Genomic DNA, 17,820 nt, shown 5'->3' on the forward strand with positions numbered 1-17,820 from the left:
ACCGAAATTTTTTGTGGTTTGGTTCGGTGCGATTTTGAAACCAAAACCGAAATGAAACCAAACCGTTTTGTTCGGTTCAGTGTGGTTTCAAACGGTTTCGGTTTGGTTTTTAAGAAAAAAATGTACAATTTGCAATTTAACATATTAATAAGCATTTCCCAATAGCAATAAGAAAAAGACATTTGTTATGTAAACAATTAGCATGTTACATTCAGTTGTGATGTTAAAACATGTTTGTGCAACAAAAGGGTGTCCCTTACAATGTTTATCATAAAACAAGTTGAATAAATTTGAATTTATTAAACGTGAGCGAAACTTTGATACTAGAATATGTGATATCATGCTTCAAATGAGTGGACTTCATTAGATCATTGTTCGACTCTTGATAACAAGATTAGTCCACCCTTGTACATATATGTGAGTGTGATGGTATAAAATAACAAAGGTCATTCAAGTTCATGAACGAAAGAAAGTGATGAATGATGATATTCTAGTGTGGTTGAGTCCCATACTAAGTGTATGGATTCTAACAAACAACAAATTAAAACATGAAATATAATATGAACATTTAATTAAATGTTTATTAATATTTGCGGTGCGGTTCGGTTTCGGTGCGGTTTTCAAAAGCCAAAACTGAAACCAAACCGTTTTCTATGTTGCAGTTTGGTTTCAAAACCGAAACCGTTTTAAAACCGCAAAACCAAACCGTTCGGTGCAGTTCGATTTGGTTCGGGTTTTGGTTTTCGGTTCTAAGTGCCCACCCCTACTAATAGTAGTAATGGTCATTCTGACATGACTCATTTTGATGGAATTCATGAAGTTGATGAAAAAGACCACATTTACACGTTTCGATGAGTTAACAGACAAATGATCATGAATTTTTAATTGAGAGACTATTGCTTCAATTGCGTTAAAGTTAAAAAGTCATTGCTACAATTTTCTCTATTATAAAAATGCTTCAAGTAGTCTAACCCGACAGCGCAGTTTTCAATTTGAGGTCTGTATAAAAAGGTCAACTGAGCAAGTGAAGTGAGAATAAAACCGAGAGCTCTAGCCTCTGCTCTAGCTGTAGAAGCTAACTACTAGTTCTTGTGCTGCCAAAGGAAAACAAGCAAGCTAGGGATAATGGAAGGTGAAGAAGCTGGGCAAAGGAGGGTTGATGAGTATACACAAGATGGGACTGTGGATCTCAAAGGAAACCCCGTCCTCCGATCCAAGAGAGGGGGATGGAATGCTTGCTCTTTTGTTGTTGGTACGTATAACTTATCTCCCTCTCTTCTCCTTCAACACTCTCATGCTTCAAAGGATTATAGAGCCTATTTGTCTATAGTTATTAGTTGCTCAATTCTCGGAAATCTCAAGGTCGGCCCTATAGGTTGTAGGTAACTCCATGAAACTTGGAGGGGATTCGAAACTAATATATCCCTCCTGCTCTGATGTTGTAGTGGGCATGAGTCCTCAGTAGAGACTCAGAGAGTACGGCCTAAATAGGTCTTTATCTAATGGTATGACTAACAGAGACTCAGAGAGTACGCTTTAAATAGGTCTTTTTTCTAATGGTATTTATCTTCTCAATATTCGAATATGATCCAAATTAAGCTCGGATTGCTCTTCTCCATTCCTCCATTAGCAGTGATTTACTACTTTGGAATATGTTCAGAGAGACAATAGTTACAGAGAATTGACTAATTCTATGCCTGAAAATGCACACGTAGAAGAAGAAACTAAAACGTTAGCTACATACATAGTTATGCTTTAACCTTTCAATAATGGTTACTGGTTGACAAGCTAAAATTGTGCATTATTTATTTGACAGTTCACTGATCTGGCCTTTGAATGAGGGTCTACCCACTGCCCAACGGTGTAGGATTCTCTCATCTCTTTTTTTACCTCCCCTTCCCTCTCCTATATTTGAATAGTCACGGTTAAGCCACATCAACATCTTATATTACTTTTTTATAGAAAGAGAAAAACAAAATAGAGAATGTGAGAGGAGGAGGGGATAGAAAATGATGAAAATAAAAGGGGAGAGAATCCTAGTCCCTGCCCAACCTACACCCATAAATCTCAGTACCATACTTTCATATTAACTACAGTTTCATCTTCTCTTCTCTCAGCTGCAAATTAAATTCGCAATATTTATTTCCCTTCTCAGTTTTAAGTCAAAAGTGGTTGGCCAACACTACTTACATCGATGAGGAAATGCTAAGAGTACTTTTAATCTACGTAGATCCTTTGACACCTCTGGTTTAATCAGGGGCGGAGCCACCAAGGGACTAGGGTAGTCCCCGGCCCATCCTGACTTCATCTGAGGTGTGAACCTCATGGAAGAAGATGAAGCAAACAACGTCGTTAAGCTGTTTTGATTTTAAATATTTTCGACTGTCTAATGAAACGATAAGTTTGGTAGGGGAGTTTTAAAAGAGATGTGCAATTTTAAATGGAAAAAGCAACCCCACTTCTGGTTCGATTCTCTCACCTAACAGTAATATACACCCTATAATTTTCTAAAGCAACCCACCTTCTTTATTTGCAGACCTCTCCCCCTTTTCCTTCTTTTTCTACTTCTTTGTATTTTCTTTAGCCTTCCACAACCTACCTCTTACTTGGTTGTCTGGGTTTTTTTACATTTTTTTCTTCTTAGTATTGAATTTAAGAGAATTTTTTCAGTTTTGTGAGGATTACACAAATTGCATATGTCAACATGTTATGAATTCAACTTTTTACACACACTCATATATATATATATATATATATATATATATATATAAGTGTGTAAAAGACCCCTCCTCATTTAGAATTATGGCTCCACCACTGGGTTTAACGTCAATTTTCATTAATATTATTTTTCTTTGCATTTACACTAGTCAACCCATCTCTCTCTCACTCGTTCATACACAACTAAGTATATGCACATACATTAAAAAGACCATATAGTCTCAACGGTTTATACAACGAGATTCGATGTTAAATTGTTGATTTTACTAATATCTCTTGTATAAAAACACATGCACACAAAAGAAACCTTGCACCTGCCATAATGTCATAGGTTATTCACATGTAGGATATAGAATCCTTCTTTATATATTTGCTCTTCTTTTTTTGTCCGGCGACGTTCATGGAAAATACAACTTAACCTTACACTACAAGTTAAACCCACAATTATTTAAATGAAAATTGCACACTAATCAATCTTAGCCACTGAATCAAATAGATATATCTCTATAGATATTTAAAGATAAATTGCTTTAGATATTCAAAGCAAATTGTTAATAGCAGTCAGTCAGATATTTCAAACAAACAATACATGTTGCTTTAGATATTTATTTTGTCTTCAGCTATACTCAAGTCAGTCAAAACACGCAAATCCATTAGCACACTCGAAAACAAACCCTATGTAGATAATATTTACATGCACCGAATGCAGATCGACCTCTCGTACCACATTGTCTTCCACCTCATATCTACTAGTTTTTTTTAGTATTCACGGGTGTTGAATTCTTGGGACTAAATTTTTCTTGTTAGATTTTTAACTGCATATTCACTTCTCTTTCTATTCAGTACTATCCATCGAAATATAAAGAAATTGTGACATATCACTATACTCTTCCCAATTCAATCTTGATAGTTAGATCTTTAGCTGCATAACCAGCTATTTGTTTATTTGCATACAATATACCGAAACAAAATTTTCGTATATCAATATCCATGCATAACCCAACTTGCCCTTTATTATATGTAATATTGAATGCCCACAATCATCAGATTCAGGTATGATTTGAATTTGATAGCTAGATCCTTATAATTGTATAATCAATCATTCATTTATTAGATGCATAACATACACCGAAGATAGTTTTTGCCTATCCATACATACCCAACTTGCACTTTATTATATGCAATATTGAATGCCCACCAGTCTTTGAATTGTGTGTGTAACCCTTATGCTTCCCCATTGATTTGGTTTGACATTATAATATTTTCATACAGTGTATGAGGTGTTTGAACGCATGGCATACTATGGAATATCGTCCAACTTGATCTTGTATTTGACAAAGAAGCTTCATCAAGGCACTGTCACGTCTGCTAATAATGTGACCAACTGGGTTGGCACCATTTGGATCACTCCTATTTTGGGTGCATATGTCGCCGATGCTCATCTCGGTCGTTATTGGACGTTCCTCATCGCTTCCTTAATCTACCTATCGGTACGTATGCCCTTCAAATTAACTTCAACGTACTTCAGTTATCTCTGTCAAAACTGCACTGGCTAGTCCATTTTTAAACTTAAATGCGCCGATATTATACTAATTAAGTCCAATATACATGTAATGTAATACTAATCCGAATCATACATTTTGAATAAAAACGCATGAACACATTGATTTAAATTCACAATCGATTGATGTGAGGCTACTGTCTAACAAGAGAACATTTCTTAAAATGAAACTTCTGGCTCACAATATGGATTGTCGTGGTGAATAAGACTTTTCTCTTCAACACAGTTTCACACTTTCAAACCTTCATCCAATCCTTTAGTTTAACTTAGTAATAATATTAGTTGTAAACAATATATATATATATATATATATATATATATATATATTTATATATATTTAGTATCAAATTAAGTTGTCATACAAATGTTTATACTTTATATTGTCATATTCAACTCAGTATGATATATTATCAAACCATGAATCTTGATCATATTTTAAACAAAGATTCGCTTGATTCTTATTTTAACAAACCTAAGGTCATCTCCAACTGAAGGCTGGCCAAATGGCTCGTTTTAGCCATCTGGCCCTCTAAGAAATTAATATTTTAATGAACAATGCAGGGGTCATGTTTCTTACCATCTCCAACCGAGGGCCAAAGGGTCATAGAGCTCGTTTTAGCCCTGTCACAAAAACCCATCTCCAATTGAGGGCCAAACATAATTTATTATTTAAATTTAAAAACTACAACAACTTAAATTAAATGAAATATAATTAAATATTTAAAAATAAATTGTGAAAACACTTACTTCGTTTTAGTAATTGGCGCCATTTTCATGTCTACTTGCGGCGGTTAACAGTTGTATGTTAAATTAATTTTTTTAATTTAAGTATCCAATTACTAGTACAACTTAGTTTGAGATAGTTACATGTATAAATGCACATTTACCATCTCTAATAGGAAGCTTATATTTGGGGCACCCATTATATTTGTCCCACATCGGCTGTGAGAGAGGTTTGAGCAATCAAACATGCTTATAAAAGCAACATCCCCACATAGAACCAATCACCTTTTTAGGCCTTAATTAAATATTCTTTTTAAAATTTTGGCCCAAAAAATAATAATTAAAAAATAACAGCTAGCTGTTGAGATTCAAATTTTTTAGTCCGGGGCTGGTTGGCCCTTTGACCATTTTTTGTTTAGTGAAGCCCACGAGCCCTTTGGCTTGGCTCTCGGTTAGAGACAGTTTTAAAGTTATTTTTGGCCCTCTAACCCTTTAGATCCTTCAGTTGGAGATACATAACAAATCAGACAATTGTCTAGAAAGAAACTATTTTCAATTATTAAGTAATTTAGTATGAAAAATCCCGTATTTGAATAAATAATAGGTAATTATTAATTAGGGTAGAAAATTGCAACAACATGCATATATATTCCATTACAACTTGTACATAGCATCGACAGGTGTTTTCAACGAACCGGTAATTATATTGGAATTGGATCTCATCCGGATTCATTTTGTAGGAATCCTAGAATTTTTCACATCTTAGTCATTCATCGTGTATTGTACAATAAAAAATTATTTGATTTTTTTTATTATTTAATTAAATACAAATAGTATCTGACTAAAACTGGCTGCATAATGTACGATAAACGGTTACAATGTAGGGATTCCTAAAATCCTCACAAAGTGGATATGGAGAGGACCCTGTTGCAATTATATTAGTGCAGAACTAACAATAGGTCCTACACCAAACCAATAGATCAATACATAGTTGATCACAATTTAATTATTAATTACGGAACTATCTCACAATTTAAATTACATTAGATAATTATTGAGATTAATTAATGGTAAACTTCAAACTTTGGATATATAGATGGGGAACTCATGAATCACATTGGTCAGCAATGCTTGGATTACTGGTGTTTGAAAGTTTGACTTGGAAAATCTGTTTTTATATGTAAGGTTAAGGACGTCCTTGTCATCTAGAGTGTTGATGTCACAACTTGACTTTTCTATCTTCAATTTCTCTGGCCGGCGCGGGTACGTCTACGTCCACATCCACGGACTTGGATCCTCTCCTGAGCCCAAGGGGAGGATCCTCCTGACCAAAGGATTTGGGTCGTTAGATGAAAATTTAACGGCTATAATTATTATAATTTTAAAAGGATCCCTTTTTGGTAACCGTTAAATTTTCATTCAACGGCCCAAGTCATTTGGTCAGGAGAATCCTCTCCTTGAGCTCAGGAGAGGATCCAAGTCCCACATCCACATCTAGGGTCTTTGTCTATGTCTACGTTTTAGCCTCTTTATTTCTTGTTCGTCCCTCGAGTCAACTCCACAATTCCACAAAAACAAATGCATGCGGATCTGGTCCAAATTATAGTTTATTGGTGATAATTTATATTCTTTGATTTTTTTTCAATTTATTTTATATAAGGTCGAAAATTTAGAAGGATGTGTGAAAAGTAAAAAAATATATGTGGATAACATATCATAATCTCTAAAAGTTTTTTTTTCCAAAGTTTAAGGCTCTGTTTGGTTTTGTTTTTCACTAAAAATTACTTCACTTTAAATTAAGCAATATTTTCTTTTGGCAAAGCGAAAATATCATGCATGTTTTAAAAATAATGACTTATAGGCAACAACTTTTAAGTAGTTTGCATGTTACTTTTAAAAGGTGCTTTCATAAAAAAACGGAGTTGAACATTTAGTAAATATATTCAATTTTTGTAATGCCCTTATTAGTTTTTAAATGACATTAGTTATCCTTCTATACACATTTTATCTCTTGGAGAACAAAGTGATTGCCACCATCTAACATCAGGCCCGCCATTACCACCACCTTCGTTGTCACCACTACCGGCACCACCACCACCACCCACCACCATCACCACAACTGCCACAACGTAACACCACCATTGCCATTACCACAAAACCATCATTGTTGCAACCACCACCACCACAACCACAACTGTCACCACTGCCGTTATCGCCACCCAACTATTATTGTTACCTTTGAACCCCGATCACCACATCCTATTATTGGCACCACTACCATACTTCTACCATTATCGCTACTAACACTGCCACTGTCCCCACCGCCATCGTCACTGCCGTTGTCACCACCACGTACAATTACAACCGCCACCATTGTTCCATTGCCACCGCGAATGACGCCGCCACCGCCATCATCTTTGAAACAACCATAAAAAATAGTATTTCTGGCAGATGGATCAGGACGTACAAAAAAAGTCCCAAAAAAGTATTTGGTTGTGACATCCGATTGGGGTCAAACGCAATCAACAATATTAGTTCATGACAGTTGCTATATCTTTTTGAAAACCCTAATTAATTATTTAGGCAACAGTTTTGATGTCTGTTTGAATTACTGTCACATAATGTTATTATTCTACTGAAATTATACACATATTTATCTTTGTATTTTTTGTTAATATACTCTAAAAGTAGAATTTTTCATATAGGAGCAGTAGAATATTAAACAGTACATGATAATGTTCCCGATACATGTTAATAAATAAATTTACCCAAGAACTGTGGTTGTTAATTAACAAAATTTTGAATAATTTGCAGGGAATGTCTGTATTAACCCTAGCAGTTTCACTTCCTTCCCTCAAACCACCTCCCTGCCTAGATTCCCACGTGGAAAACTGCAAGAAGGCCTCCACACTCCATTTAGCCGTGTTCTATGGGGCCCTCTACACTCTTGCCATTGGAACAGGTGGGACCAAGCCCAACATCTCAACCATTGGAGCAGACCAATTTGACGATTTTGACGCCAAGGAGAAGAAACATAAGCTTTCCTTCTTCAACTGGTGGATGTTCAGCATCTTCTTTGGGACACTCTTTGCCAACACAGTGCTTGTCTACATTCAGGACAATGTGGGCTGGGCCTTGGGATATGGGCTTCCAACTCTTGGGCTTCTCCTATCTGTTTTGATATTCTTGGCTGGCACACCATTTTATAGGCACAAGGTGCCAAGTGGAAGTCCCTTCACAAGGATGGCCAAGGTCATAGTGGCCGCATTGAGGAAAGGAAGTGTGACACTCCCTATTGACCCTAAGGAGCTCCATGAGCTTAACTTGGAGGAGTATGAAAAGAAGGGAAAATTCAGGATTGATTCCACACCAACCCTAAGGTTTGTGTATATACATTACTTTTAAGCTATTGCTTATACTATCTTGTCTACTATTAGCGACGTAACTACATGAAGAGCTAAATGAGCTACACAAAGGCCCGATATACTTTTTATGTTCTAAATTTTTGTACATGAAGATATATACCTATTCTATTTAACTCTAACTTGGCACAAACTTCTACCCTAACACAACACCGCCAAGTGTTTCCACATTGTTGTCATCCTGGTTACGCCCATAACTACCACATTAATGTTGGTTTAGGCATTGAAAGTGAATTTCACACACTATTTTTCAACGTACACATTTATGTTTATTTCTAGTCATTGGAATGAATAAAAATCAAAGAAGAATCAATGGATAAAAATAATCAAGGGTGTGCAGAAAAAGAAAAAGGTCATGTGATAATCATTTTCCTTTAGACATTTGATATTCTATATGTTGATGTTGAGCTTAAAATATATTTCAATGCATTATACATATAAATTCTAGACCTTGTACAAATACTAATCTTAACGGGTGGGTCGGGTTAGGTTAATGGGTTGGTTCTAAAATGCTAGGTCTAGTTGTGATTGTAGAGTAAGCCTTGGACAAAAATAATCAAGGGTGTGCAGAAAAAGAAAAAGGTCATGTGATAATCAATTTCCTTTAGACATTTGATATTCTATATGTTGATGTTGAGCTTAAAATATATTTCAATGCATTATACATATAAATTCTAGACCTTGTACAAATACTAATCTTAACGGGTGGGTCGGGTTAGGTTAATGGGTTGGTTCTAAAATGCTAGGTCTAGTTGTGATTGTAGAGTAAGCCTTCAATTTAGCCATCTCTTTTTTGAAGATTGGGAATTGTTATTGGCACTCCAAACTTTCTATAATTAGAAAGAAAAAACACTTGTGAGGAGTGTAGATTGAGATTTTAGGAGTGTTAATAACAGTTCCCATGAAGATTTTGATTTTTGTAATTAATGTGTACATTCATGCAGGTTTCTCAACAAAGCTGCTGTGAAAACAGGCTCAACTAGTCCATGGATGATATGCTCAGTAACCCAAGTAGAAGAGACCAAGCAAATGCTAAGAATGATTCCAATCTTGGTAGCCACATTTGTACCAAGCACTATGGTTGCACAGATTAATACCCTATTTGTCAAACAAGGCACAACCCTCGATCGATCACTCGGAAGCTTCAAAATCCCCCCTGCAAGTTTAGCCGCATTTGTGACCCTCTCCATGCTTGTAAGCGTCGTGCTCTATGACCGGTTCTTTGTCAAGATCATGCGAAGAGTGACCAAAAACCCTAGAGGAATCACCCTCCTTCAAAGAATGGGAATTGGAATGGTTCTCCACATTTTGATTATGGTCGTTGCATCTCTAACTGAAAGGTACAGGCTTCATCTTGCGAAGCAACATGGAGTAGTTGAGAGCGGAGGACAAGTTCCGATCACTATATTGGTTTTACTTCCTCAATTTGTGCTTATGGGAACAGCTGATGCTTTTCTAGAGGTTGCCAAGATTGAGTTTTTCTACGATCAAGCACCAGAAAGCATGAAGAGTCTTGGGACTTCCTTTTCCATGACCACTTTAGGAATGGGAAACTTTATTAGTAGTTTCCTTCTTTCAACAGTTTCTCACATAACCAAAAAGCATGGCCACAAAGGATGGATTCTGAACAACCTTAATGCTTCTCATCTCGATTACTACTACGCATTTTTCACGGTACTAAACATTTTGAACGTTATTTTCTTCTTGTTTATGACTAAGATGTATGTGTACAAGGCTGAAATTTCGGATTCGATAGAAGTGCTCACGGAAGAACTGAGGGAGACGACGTACAAGGCGTCCAAAGAAGGCGATTCAAGAAATAGGTCAACTAATAAGTGACTTAAGGGGTCTCTGCTTTGTGTATGTTTGATTGTAGTACAAAATTGTCAATGAAATGAGAAAAATAAAATATAAATCTGTCAAATTAATGTTTGCAAGTATCTGATCTAGGTGTACAAAAGTTGAAACATATATAATAAATATGCGCGCGTGTGTGTAAATATTAAATCAAGAGAAGAATAGCTTCAACTTCTGAACAGAAACAGCTCTTGAATCTGTTTTTCTTTTGCAGACGAATTACGGCGTAAAAATATATTAAGAGTTGATTTGTTTTGCGAAAAATGACCTTCACAAACTCCATTTGCGCACAACGGCTATGATACAATACAACAATGTCCCAATTGGGGACGAGGATTAACAATCAATACCTACAAATCACAACGACAAATTTGTACAATCATCTCTCCATCGCGATCCCCCGCAATATATTTGGTTTGGCATTGAAAGTTCTGTAGGCTTGGATACAATGCATGCCCCCCTCACATTTCCCTCGAATATTTCTTCTTCGGTCACAACGCCCGAAGTTGGTTCTAAAATGCTCCGTAGATACTTACACTTTGGCTTCACATGTAGATGAAAAAGTATTCCCATCACCTCCTCTTTGCTAGCTGGAATGTCCTTTTCAAGAATTGGTTTGCTGCTTTGTCATTCCTGTGGCATAACACCCTCAATATTGTGTTTGGATCTGATCTGTTCCACCGTCCTGTTGTCGGAGGCATAGGCAGCCTTTGCCCTGATCCCACAACTCCAATCCCGCTTTTTTCGCATGTCACAATGCTGAAATCCTCCACGAGTTGTTCAGTACATTGCCCCATCAGCTCTATCACCCCTTCCGCTGTCTCCGCCTCATGTTCCACCACATCCTTGGCTATCAACCCTTCTCCGCAAGTGCCAAAAACACGCTTTAAGCTGTCGAAATCTTCCTGTATCATCTCATGGTAAGTTCGGTAAAACACTCGGGAACTTCCTCCAGCAACCAAAACCATGAGGAATGCTTCGAAAGAGGCCTTCATTACTTCCTTGATCGCCAAGGCCTGAGCTTTGTCGGTGAGAATTGCTCCCAAGAGAGTGAGATTCTGCTTGATAATTCGCAACGCAGGTCTTATTCTTACATTGGCTACATCACCAACATAGAGGCTCTCGTAGAAGACCGAGTTTGAGTCGAGGAAGATCAAGCGATAGGCAGCGACTTCCGAGACATGTTGGCAGGCCGATTGGATGCCTGACACTGCAAATTCAAAGTAGGAAGAGGCATTGCTGTGACTCTTGCGGTTCTTGGCAGGACGACTGCGAGGTGTTGAAGGAATGATTCGAGGTGAGAGGGAGAGGTTTTTGTCAAGCGAATGAAGGTGGGGAAGGAGATAATGCAAAGTGTTGAGGCGGATGTAGAGGCGTTGTGTTCCTCTACTCGTTGATGGGCGAGGATGGTGACCATCATTTGTTCCATTTGGGTGAAAACCTTCCGCTCCAATGCTACAAGGGCTAGCTTTTTTCCACAGCTTGAGGAACTTCGAGTCTCGATTGCACCTTGTTAGAGGAGGAAGTGTAGGGATATAACTCTGTTTCGAACCTGAGAAAGAAATATCCTTTGATCAACACAAAATTTTACCAAAATCTTAATCTTATACCAAAACATAACATGACATCATATTACTGATCCCTAATATGAAATAATGGCTCTTACCACAAGAGGCGACAAATGAAGTATACTCCTTGAAGAGATGCTCCAACCCATCTGCAAGATCTTGAACTATATCTTCAGTAATTCCTATTGGAATTTCGAAGAAGTCATCCACGGTTTCCTTGGCCAGTTTCATTAGCTCCTCAGCTGATTGCGCATAAGGTTCCGATTTGGACTTTGGATTCCATGTCTACAACACAAATATCTTGTTCATTTAAGCTCAAATTTGAAAATGGATTTTTATCAAATACGGTTATAAAGCAAGCATAAAACATACCTCGCTTTCTTTCGCACAGTGAACACACTCTTTCCCTCTCTTTAATCTCTCATGAATCCATCTTTTTAAGAGGTTCATTATGATGGTATCAACTTCATATGGAACCATCTCTCTAATGATTGCTTTGCCACCATCTTCGCACTCAGCAGAGTCCTCAACCACCATTTGGAGCAGAACCTTTTCTAGCTTTCCTGCCCTTTGCAATATCTCAACTGTCTCACCTGAAAGCGTGGAGACTCCGTTTAGGTATTGCTTCAACACAGCTCCATAGCAGTTGTGCAGTGTCACAGCCGCAACACCAGCTGCAGTTGTGTGCCACCTCTTGAGTATAGGACTGAAGCTTTCCCTCTCTTTCAAGGCCAACTCCTCTGTCTCTTGAGCTAACTGAAACAACGTATCAGTCACGGCGTCTTCTGCCACTTCAGTGACATTTCCAGCTTCCATAATCTACACAAAAATGTGAAGATGAGAAGCATATCTCTATTACATTTGTACGGTATAATGGGAAGTGCCTATTGTAACATTGGCATGCTATTTTACCAAACTGTGAAATCATGACCGGTCTTGATTCACTGTTGGATAACATAACATAACATACCGGATATCTGGTTAAACAAGCAAATGGGCTGCAGCATATAAACCTTTGCAAAAGCCTGTTTCATAGAAGATCGAATGTAGTAGTCCACGCGGTCCCCGGAGTTGTCCACCACCTTTATATCACCTTTTACTCCTCCTCCCCTTTCTGTGATTGTAACATCTTCACCCAAGATCTTGGAGGATGACAAGGCCAAAGGGAGAAGGTTCTCAATTTGGCCAACTGTACCTCTTTGGAAATAATCATGGTACCGAAGCAATTTCTTCTCCGCCCACCCCTGCATTGAGCTCAACACCGAAGACAAAATCTTGACATACAAAGCCTCCCTATCAGGCCTCTTGGCATTGTTCGCCACTTCTGCAAGCATAGCATGAGCAGCACACAAAAGGTCGGGTTCAATCTGTGCGGTTTGCACGTATTGCTGAAACAACACCCATGTAAAGCACACATTGTGAATTGGCCTAGTGATCCCCAAGGTCGACCATGTCTTCTTCATCAGCTCCAGCAGTTCATCGACTTCATCTAATACTAATGTCTCATCTCTGATGTCGAAGACTGATTGTAGGAGAGCAACATAGAAGTGGATGTTGAGAGGGTAGCCATCAGCCCAGTGACACACATCTGTTGGAGTTCCGTTGGAGCTACGCCACGATAAGGAGACTACAGAGTTGCAAAGGGTTCTCATGGTGTCTGAGTTCTTTCCTGTGTCTATGGCTTTGGTGTCACCCGCTCTGATGATCTCTCTGAGACGCAAAGCGAATGTGTTGGACTTGTCTAGTGGGATTGAAGGGTGCAGAAGAAGACCAGCTTCGAGGATTTTGAGCTGCCGCTTTTGCCAGTAATGGTACTCGTGGGAGTCGTTGAATTCGGATGGCTTTAGATGTCGAAGGAGTTCTAGTGGGAGGATTATGGTCTCTGCTCGCCTACCCATCTATATTAGGAAGAACATGATTAATTAGCGACCAAATTCAATGTCATTGAACTTGTGCTACATGCATGATGCATCGCATTTTCCTACTTCGTTAAATTATTTGTATCATATTTACAGACCACATCACAATTATAAAAGTGAGTCGTTTATATAAATGGAAACTATGAAATTTTGAAGAAACTACGGAATGTAATGGGAACTATGGGATTTTGAAGAAACTACGGAATGTAACATTATCAGCAATTATCATTTGTTACAAGTTAAATTAAACAAGATGAGAGTGAGAAACTCAACTTTTACTTTGGGAGAAATTTTTCTAGATACGAATACCAACTCACTAGTGACAGTTGGTGTTCCAGACCAATGAGCATCAAACACCTGGCCTTCTTCCTTTTAGGGATAGCTGAATTAATTCATTTTTTTCAACTTTCAATTTCACCCGTGTAACTTAAAAAAAAAAAGGAAAAAAAAAGAAGAACTTAACTAAAAATAAAACAAAGAAGAACTTAACTAAAAATAAAACAAAGTTTACCCAGATTCCGATCCTCTGTGCTCAACACCCTCACCCCACCCATCCATCTTTTGCAACTCCAGGCCTCACCTATTTCTCTCTCTCCCTTTCCCTTCCTTTCTCCTTTTCTCTTCCTTTTTTTCTTTCGCTGGATAAGGACATATGGGAGGTCAGCGACCTCATTGATTCTTATATCGGAAATCGGAGATAGCAGATTTAAGGATTGCAGTTGTCGTCGACCATCTTGGGTCCCATGCCGAAGAGAAGGAGAAAACGGAAGGATGAGAGAGAAAACAAGGAAATAAGTGAGAAGAGACGGGATGTCGAGGATGAATTCGCCAACCGTCGGTGGAGGTGGGTTATTGCTGGAATGGCAGCGGCGTGGAGGGTTTTATGTGTTTGCTAGTCTGAGTTATTGAGAATTCTTGATATTAGGGTTAGATTAGGAGTTGTATTGACATAGGATTAACATTTGTCATTTTTTATTCCAGAAAAATTTAAGAGCTAGGTGGCAAATTGTTATTTGTTGGGAATGCCAACTCATTTAGTGTGCCAGGAACGTCGAAAATTTTCTCGAGAGGTTTTCGTGCTCATTCTCGGGAGATTTTTCGGTGTGACCGTCACACGAGGTGTTACACCACGTGTCTCTATATAAATGATGGATTATGTGTGTTAAAAGGTTAATAACTTAAAAATTAAAATTTTCCATCATTTATATAAAAATATGTGGTGTACCATCCGTATTTTGGTCACAACTAAAAATTTCTGCTCATTCTCATCAATTACCTTAAACTTTTCTTTGTGCTAAATTTCGTAATTTACATTCATTAATTAATTATAAAGCAAATGCATGGAACATTTGCATGCATGGAGATATCTAAATTGAAATGAATACGTACTTGGCCTACGAGGGTCCTCATGAGCGTCTTCCGCAGCCGATTATCGCTGCCTTCCGTGACCCTCATCTGCTGCCTCATGATCTCGGCCGACGTCATTGGCCGCCTCGGCCTCGAGGGCGGCAGGGTGTACGACATCCCGGGGGAGCCACTACTATTCGATCCGTTTGGCGAGGAGGGACTTGACCATCCACCATTTCCGGCACCTGAAGTCATCCTCCTCGACGGAGACCGCTTCAGCATCTTCAGCCCGAGCGCCCGCTTGACCCGGCTCGTCGGTGTAGTCACCACCCCGTTTACCTTTGACCCCGATCCCGACCCGCTCCCCTCCCCACCATTACTATTGCTGTTGTTGTTGTTGTTATCTTGGTGGTTGGAGTAGAACACGAGGGCGTTCCGTCCCCCGAAGCCAGGGGATGACCGACACGCCGTGAAGAAGATCTCGTACGTGGTCTCGCGCACCTCATCACGGTCGATGCCCTCGAGCTTGCCGAAGGGCCAGACGAGGTCAGGGTCGGAGCCGTGGTAGTCCGGACGGGGGGCGAGAAGGGAGCTGCAAAGGGACTCGCGGCGAGAGTGGTGATGGGGTCCCATGGAAGCTGGGGCGGGGGCGGATGAGGGAGAGGGAGATGATGTAGCGGTCGGAAGTCAGATATCCGGCGGAAGAGACAAAACGGGCATTTCTCTTAAAAGAGAGAGGAGAACAAGGAGGAAGGAAATAAATTAGGGAGAGATGCGATTGGTTATGCTGATGCCAGCGGGTTTGTGTTGGGAGAGAGAGAGAAAGAAGAGAGAGAGAGAGAGGGGAGAGAGGAAGGACCCAAATAGGAGGAGGGCTGTTTGTGTGGACTGTTGGGATATCGGTCGATCGATGGCTTTGCCAACGCTGTTGTGCGAAGAAAACGAGAAGCAATGCGACATAGATAGCAAAGTCGCTTCCGAATATTTGCTTTGTTGCTCCTGCTTCTTAATTAAATATTCTCTTTTAATTTAATTAATTAAATTCTGATTTGTCATCGTTTTGCATTGTAATCATATGAATACTGTTTCCAAATAATTTGGAATATGTCCGTACGTATTGGGACTTGGGAAATTGATTGGGAAAGATACTTGGATTAGGGTGAAATGGAATATGTTCATCACCAAACAGATTGATCACTAACAATAAAAGCTAGCTAGCTAGTTAGTTAGATTAGATACTACTTACAATACTCCAGCTCATTGAGAGAAGAATGATTTAGATTCATACACCTACTTGCCAGAAAATTGTTCCCTACATTTGTATTCATTATCTGTTTTTTTTTTATACTACAAAACCCTAATACGTAAAATACTAAAAATACTCTAACATAAAATACACCAAATTGCTATTTTTTTCTAAACACCCTTGGTCGGACTCACGATGATAAAGAACATGAGTTTGCTAAGAAGAAAACTGAAGCTAATTGTTGATGTCAATTCCAATGTGAACTTTGATATACGGATGTCGATCAAAGATGAGGCACAATTAACATTACTTTAGTCTAAAGAAAGCATTGCAATTGGCATTGTTCTTTACTGTTCATTGTACCTGATTTCAGTTTATTTACAAGATAGCCACTGATGCTTTTAACCCACTTCACTTAATTTACAAAATTGCCACTCAGGCTTAAAAACCTTCTTTCAGCCATTGGCTGCATTTCATGTTTGACTCGGCAAGAGAGACGGGAGGGGGACATCACGCCTGACAAATTGGAGAGAGACAATCGCTCCCATTTTTTACTCGGAGACAGCTGGGTGTGCCTCTGGCGAGCGGAGAGAGGGGGACAGAGCGACCACAGAGGAGGGAGACACAGGGCCTGACAGATTGGAGAGAGATGGGAGCTACGGGTTTGGACTGAGTGAGAGAGAGATTAAGGTAGGTGCTCTGCCAGGATCTATGGAATTTTCTCCCATTTTAGAGAGAGAGATGGCCAGGGAGAGAGATACAGAGCGGAAAGCATGGGTGTGTGTATTCTTTAGGGTTAACGGGTTACGCATAGAGGCGGTGAGGAGGGGATGGGTGAGGGATGAATGGCAGGGTCTGGGTTTTCAATTTTCTCCCTTGATTCAAAAGGTAATGAACTGCCTTTTTTTCATTGTTTAGTGTCTAATTGCCATTTGCTTTGTTAAAATTTTCATTTATATTTTGTTCTTTCATTCAAATTGTAATGGATGTTTATCAATTGTTGAGTTGGGTGGTGGGATTATGTCTCTGTTTTTGTGAATTAGGGTCTTCCATTGCTTTAATTTGTTTGTTTCTTGATTAATTTTTGTCTGATTGATCCTTTTTCTGTTTTAGAATTGTTACAAGTTTTTTGTTCCTTAATTAAAATTGTCATAGATCTTTTGTAGATTGTTCAGCTCACCTTAGTGTTAACTCTTTTTCAGTTTATTGTTTTTAATTGTTGTTTACTGTTTGATTAGCCGTTCCATTTATTAAAATTGTCATAGATATTTTTTCTATCATTAATGCTATCATAGATATTTTATATTGTTTACTTAGCTATTAGGGTTTGCTCTTAGTCTTTTCTAGGTTGTTCAGATCACCTCTAGGGTTAGCTGTATGTCCACATTTTTTCCTACAACCTAATCCGTTCTCCTAACAACCAAAATGTAGATAAATTTGTGGTGCTCCATTGCACATA

At 38.6% G+C, this 17,820-nt stretch overlaps 2 protein-coding genes across 5 annotated transcripts; one reads left to right on the plus strand and one right to left on the minus strand.

The window, feature by feature from the left end:
- The first annotated feature begins 994 nt into the window (after nt 1-994).
- LOC126597410 (protein NRT1/ PTR FAMILY 5.2-like) lies at nt 995-10,348 on the plus strand. Its single transcript, XM_050264211.1, has 4 exons — nt 995-1,252; nt 3,991-4,208; nt 7,817-8,382; nt 9,369-10,348. The coding sequence occupies exons 1-4, from the start codon at nt 1,126-1,128 to the stop codon at nt 10,261-10,263; spliced, it is 1,806 nt and encodes a 601-aa protein (XP_050120168.1). The 5' UTR covers nt 995-1,125; the 3' UTR covers nt 10,264-10,348.
- A 160-nt stretch (nt 10,349-10,508) lies between these two features.
- Nucleotides 10,509-15,950, minus strand: LOC126597409 (protein unc-13 homolog). 4 transcript variants are annotated; one of them, XM_050264208.1, is made up of 6 exons: nt 14,280-14,695; nt 14,042-14,150; nt 12,863-13,747; nt 12,222-12,668; nt 11,948-12,134; nt 10,509-11,833 (listed from the first exon to the last, which is right to left on the minus strand). In XM_050264208.1, exons 3-6 carry the CDS (start codon nt 13,745-13,747, stop codon nt 10,854-10,856), a joined length of 2,499 nt encoding a protein of 832 aa, XP_050120165.1. In that variant the 5' UTR covers nt 14,042-14,150; nt 14,280-14,695; the 3' UTR covers nt 10,509-10,853. The 4 variants fall into 4 exon arrangements, with proteins under 4 accessions (XP_050120165.1, XP_050120164.1, XP_050120167.1 ...); XM_050264207.1 differs by lacking the exons at nt 14,042-14,150; nt 14,280-14,695 and adding an exon at nt 15,158-15,950; XM_050264210.1 differs by lacking the exon at nt 14,042-14,150.
- Between the last annotated feature and the right edge of the window lie 1,870 nt (nt 15,951-17,820).

Source organism: Malus sylvestris, chromosome 13 (assembly GCF_916048215.2).
Source record: "Malus sylvestris chromosome 13, drMalSylv7.2, whole genome shotgun sequence".
Classification (NCBI taxonomy): Eukaryota; Viridiplantae; Streptophyta; class Magnoliopsida; order Rosales; family Rosaceae; genus Malus; species Malus sylvestris.

What these genes read in the sequence shown, in the direction of transcription:
- LOC126597410 (XM_050264211.1), top strand. Translation starts at nt 1,126, where the DNA reads ATGGAAGGTGAAGAAGCTGGGCAAAGGAGGGTTGATGAGTATACACAA. An exon ending in TGCTTGCTCTTTTGTTGTTG is followed by an intron (nt 1,253 to 3,990) that starts GTACGTATAACT and finishes ATTTTCATACAG; the next exon opens with TGTATGAGGTGTTTGAACGC. An exon ending in GATTCCACACCAACCCTAAG is followed by an intron (nt 8,383 to 9,368) that starts GTTTGTGTATAT and finishes ACATTCATGCAG; the next exon opens with GTTTCTCAACAAAGCTGCTG.
- LOC126597409 (XM_050264207.1), bottom strand. Translation starts at nt 15,748, where the DNA reads ATGGGACCCCATCACCACTCTCGCCGCGAGTCCCTTTGCAGCTCCCTT. An exon ending in TGAGGACCCTCGTAGGCCAA is followed by an intron (nt 13,748 to 15,157) that starts GTACGTATTCAT and finishes TTCCTAATATAG; the next exon opens with ATGGGTAGGCGAGCAGAGAC. An exon ending in ACTGTGCGAAAGAAAGCGAG is followed by an intron (nt 12,135 to 12,221) that starts GTATGTTTTATG and finishes TTTGTGTTGTAG; the next exon opens with ACATGGAATCCAAAGTCCAA.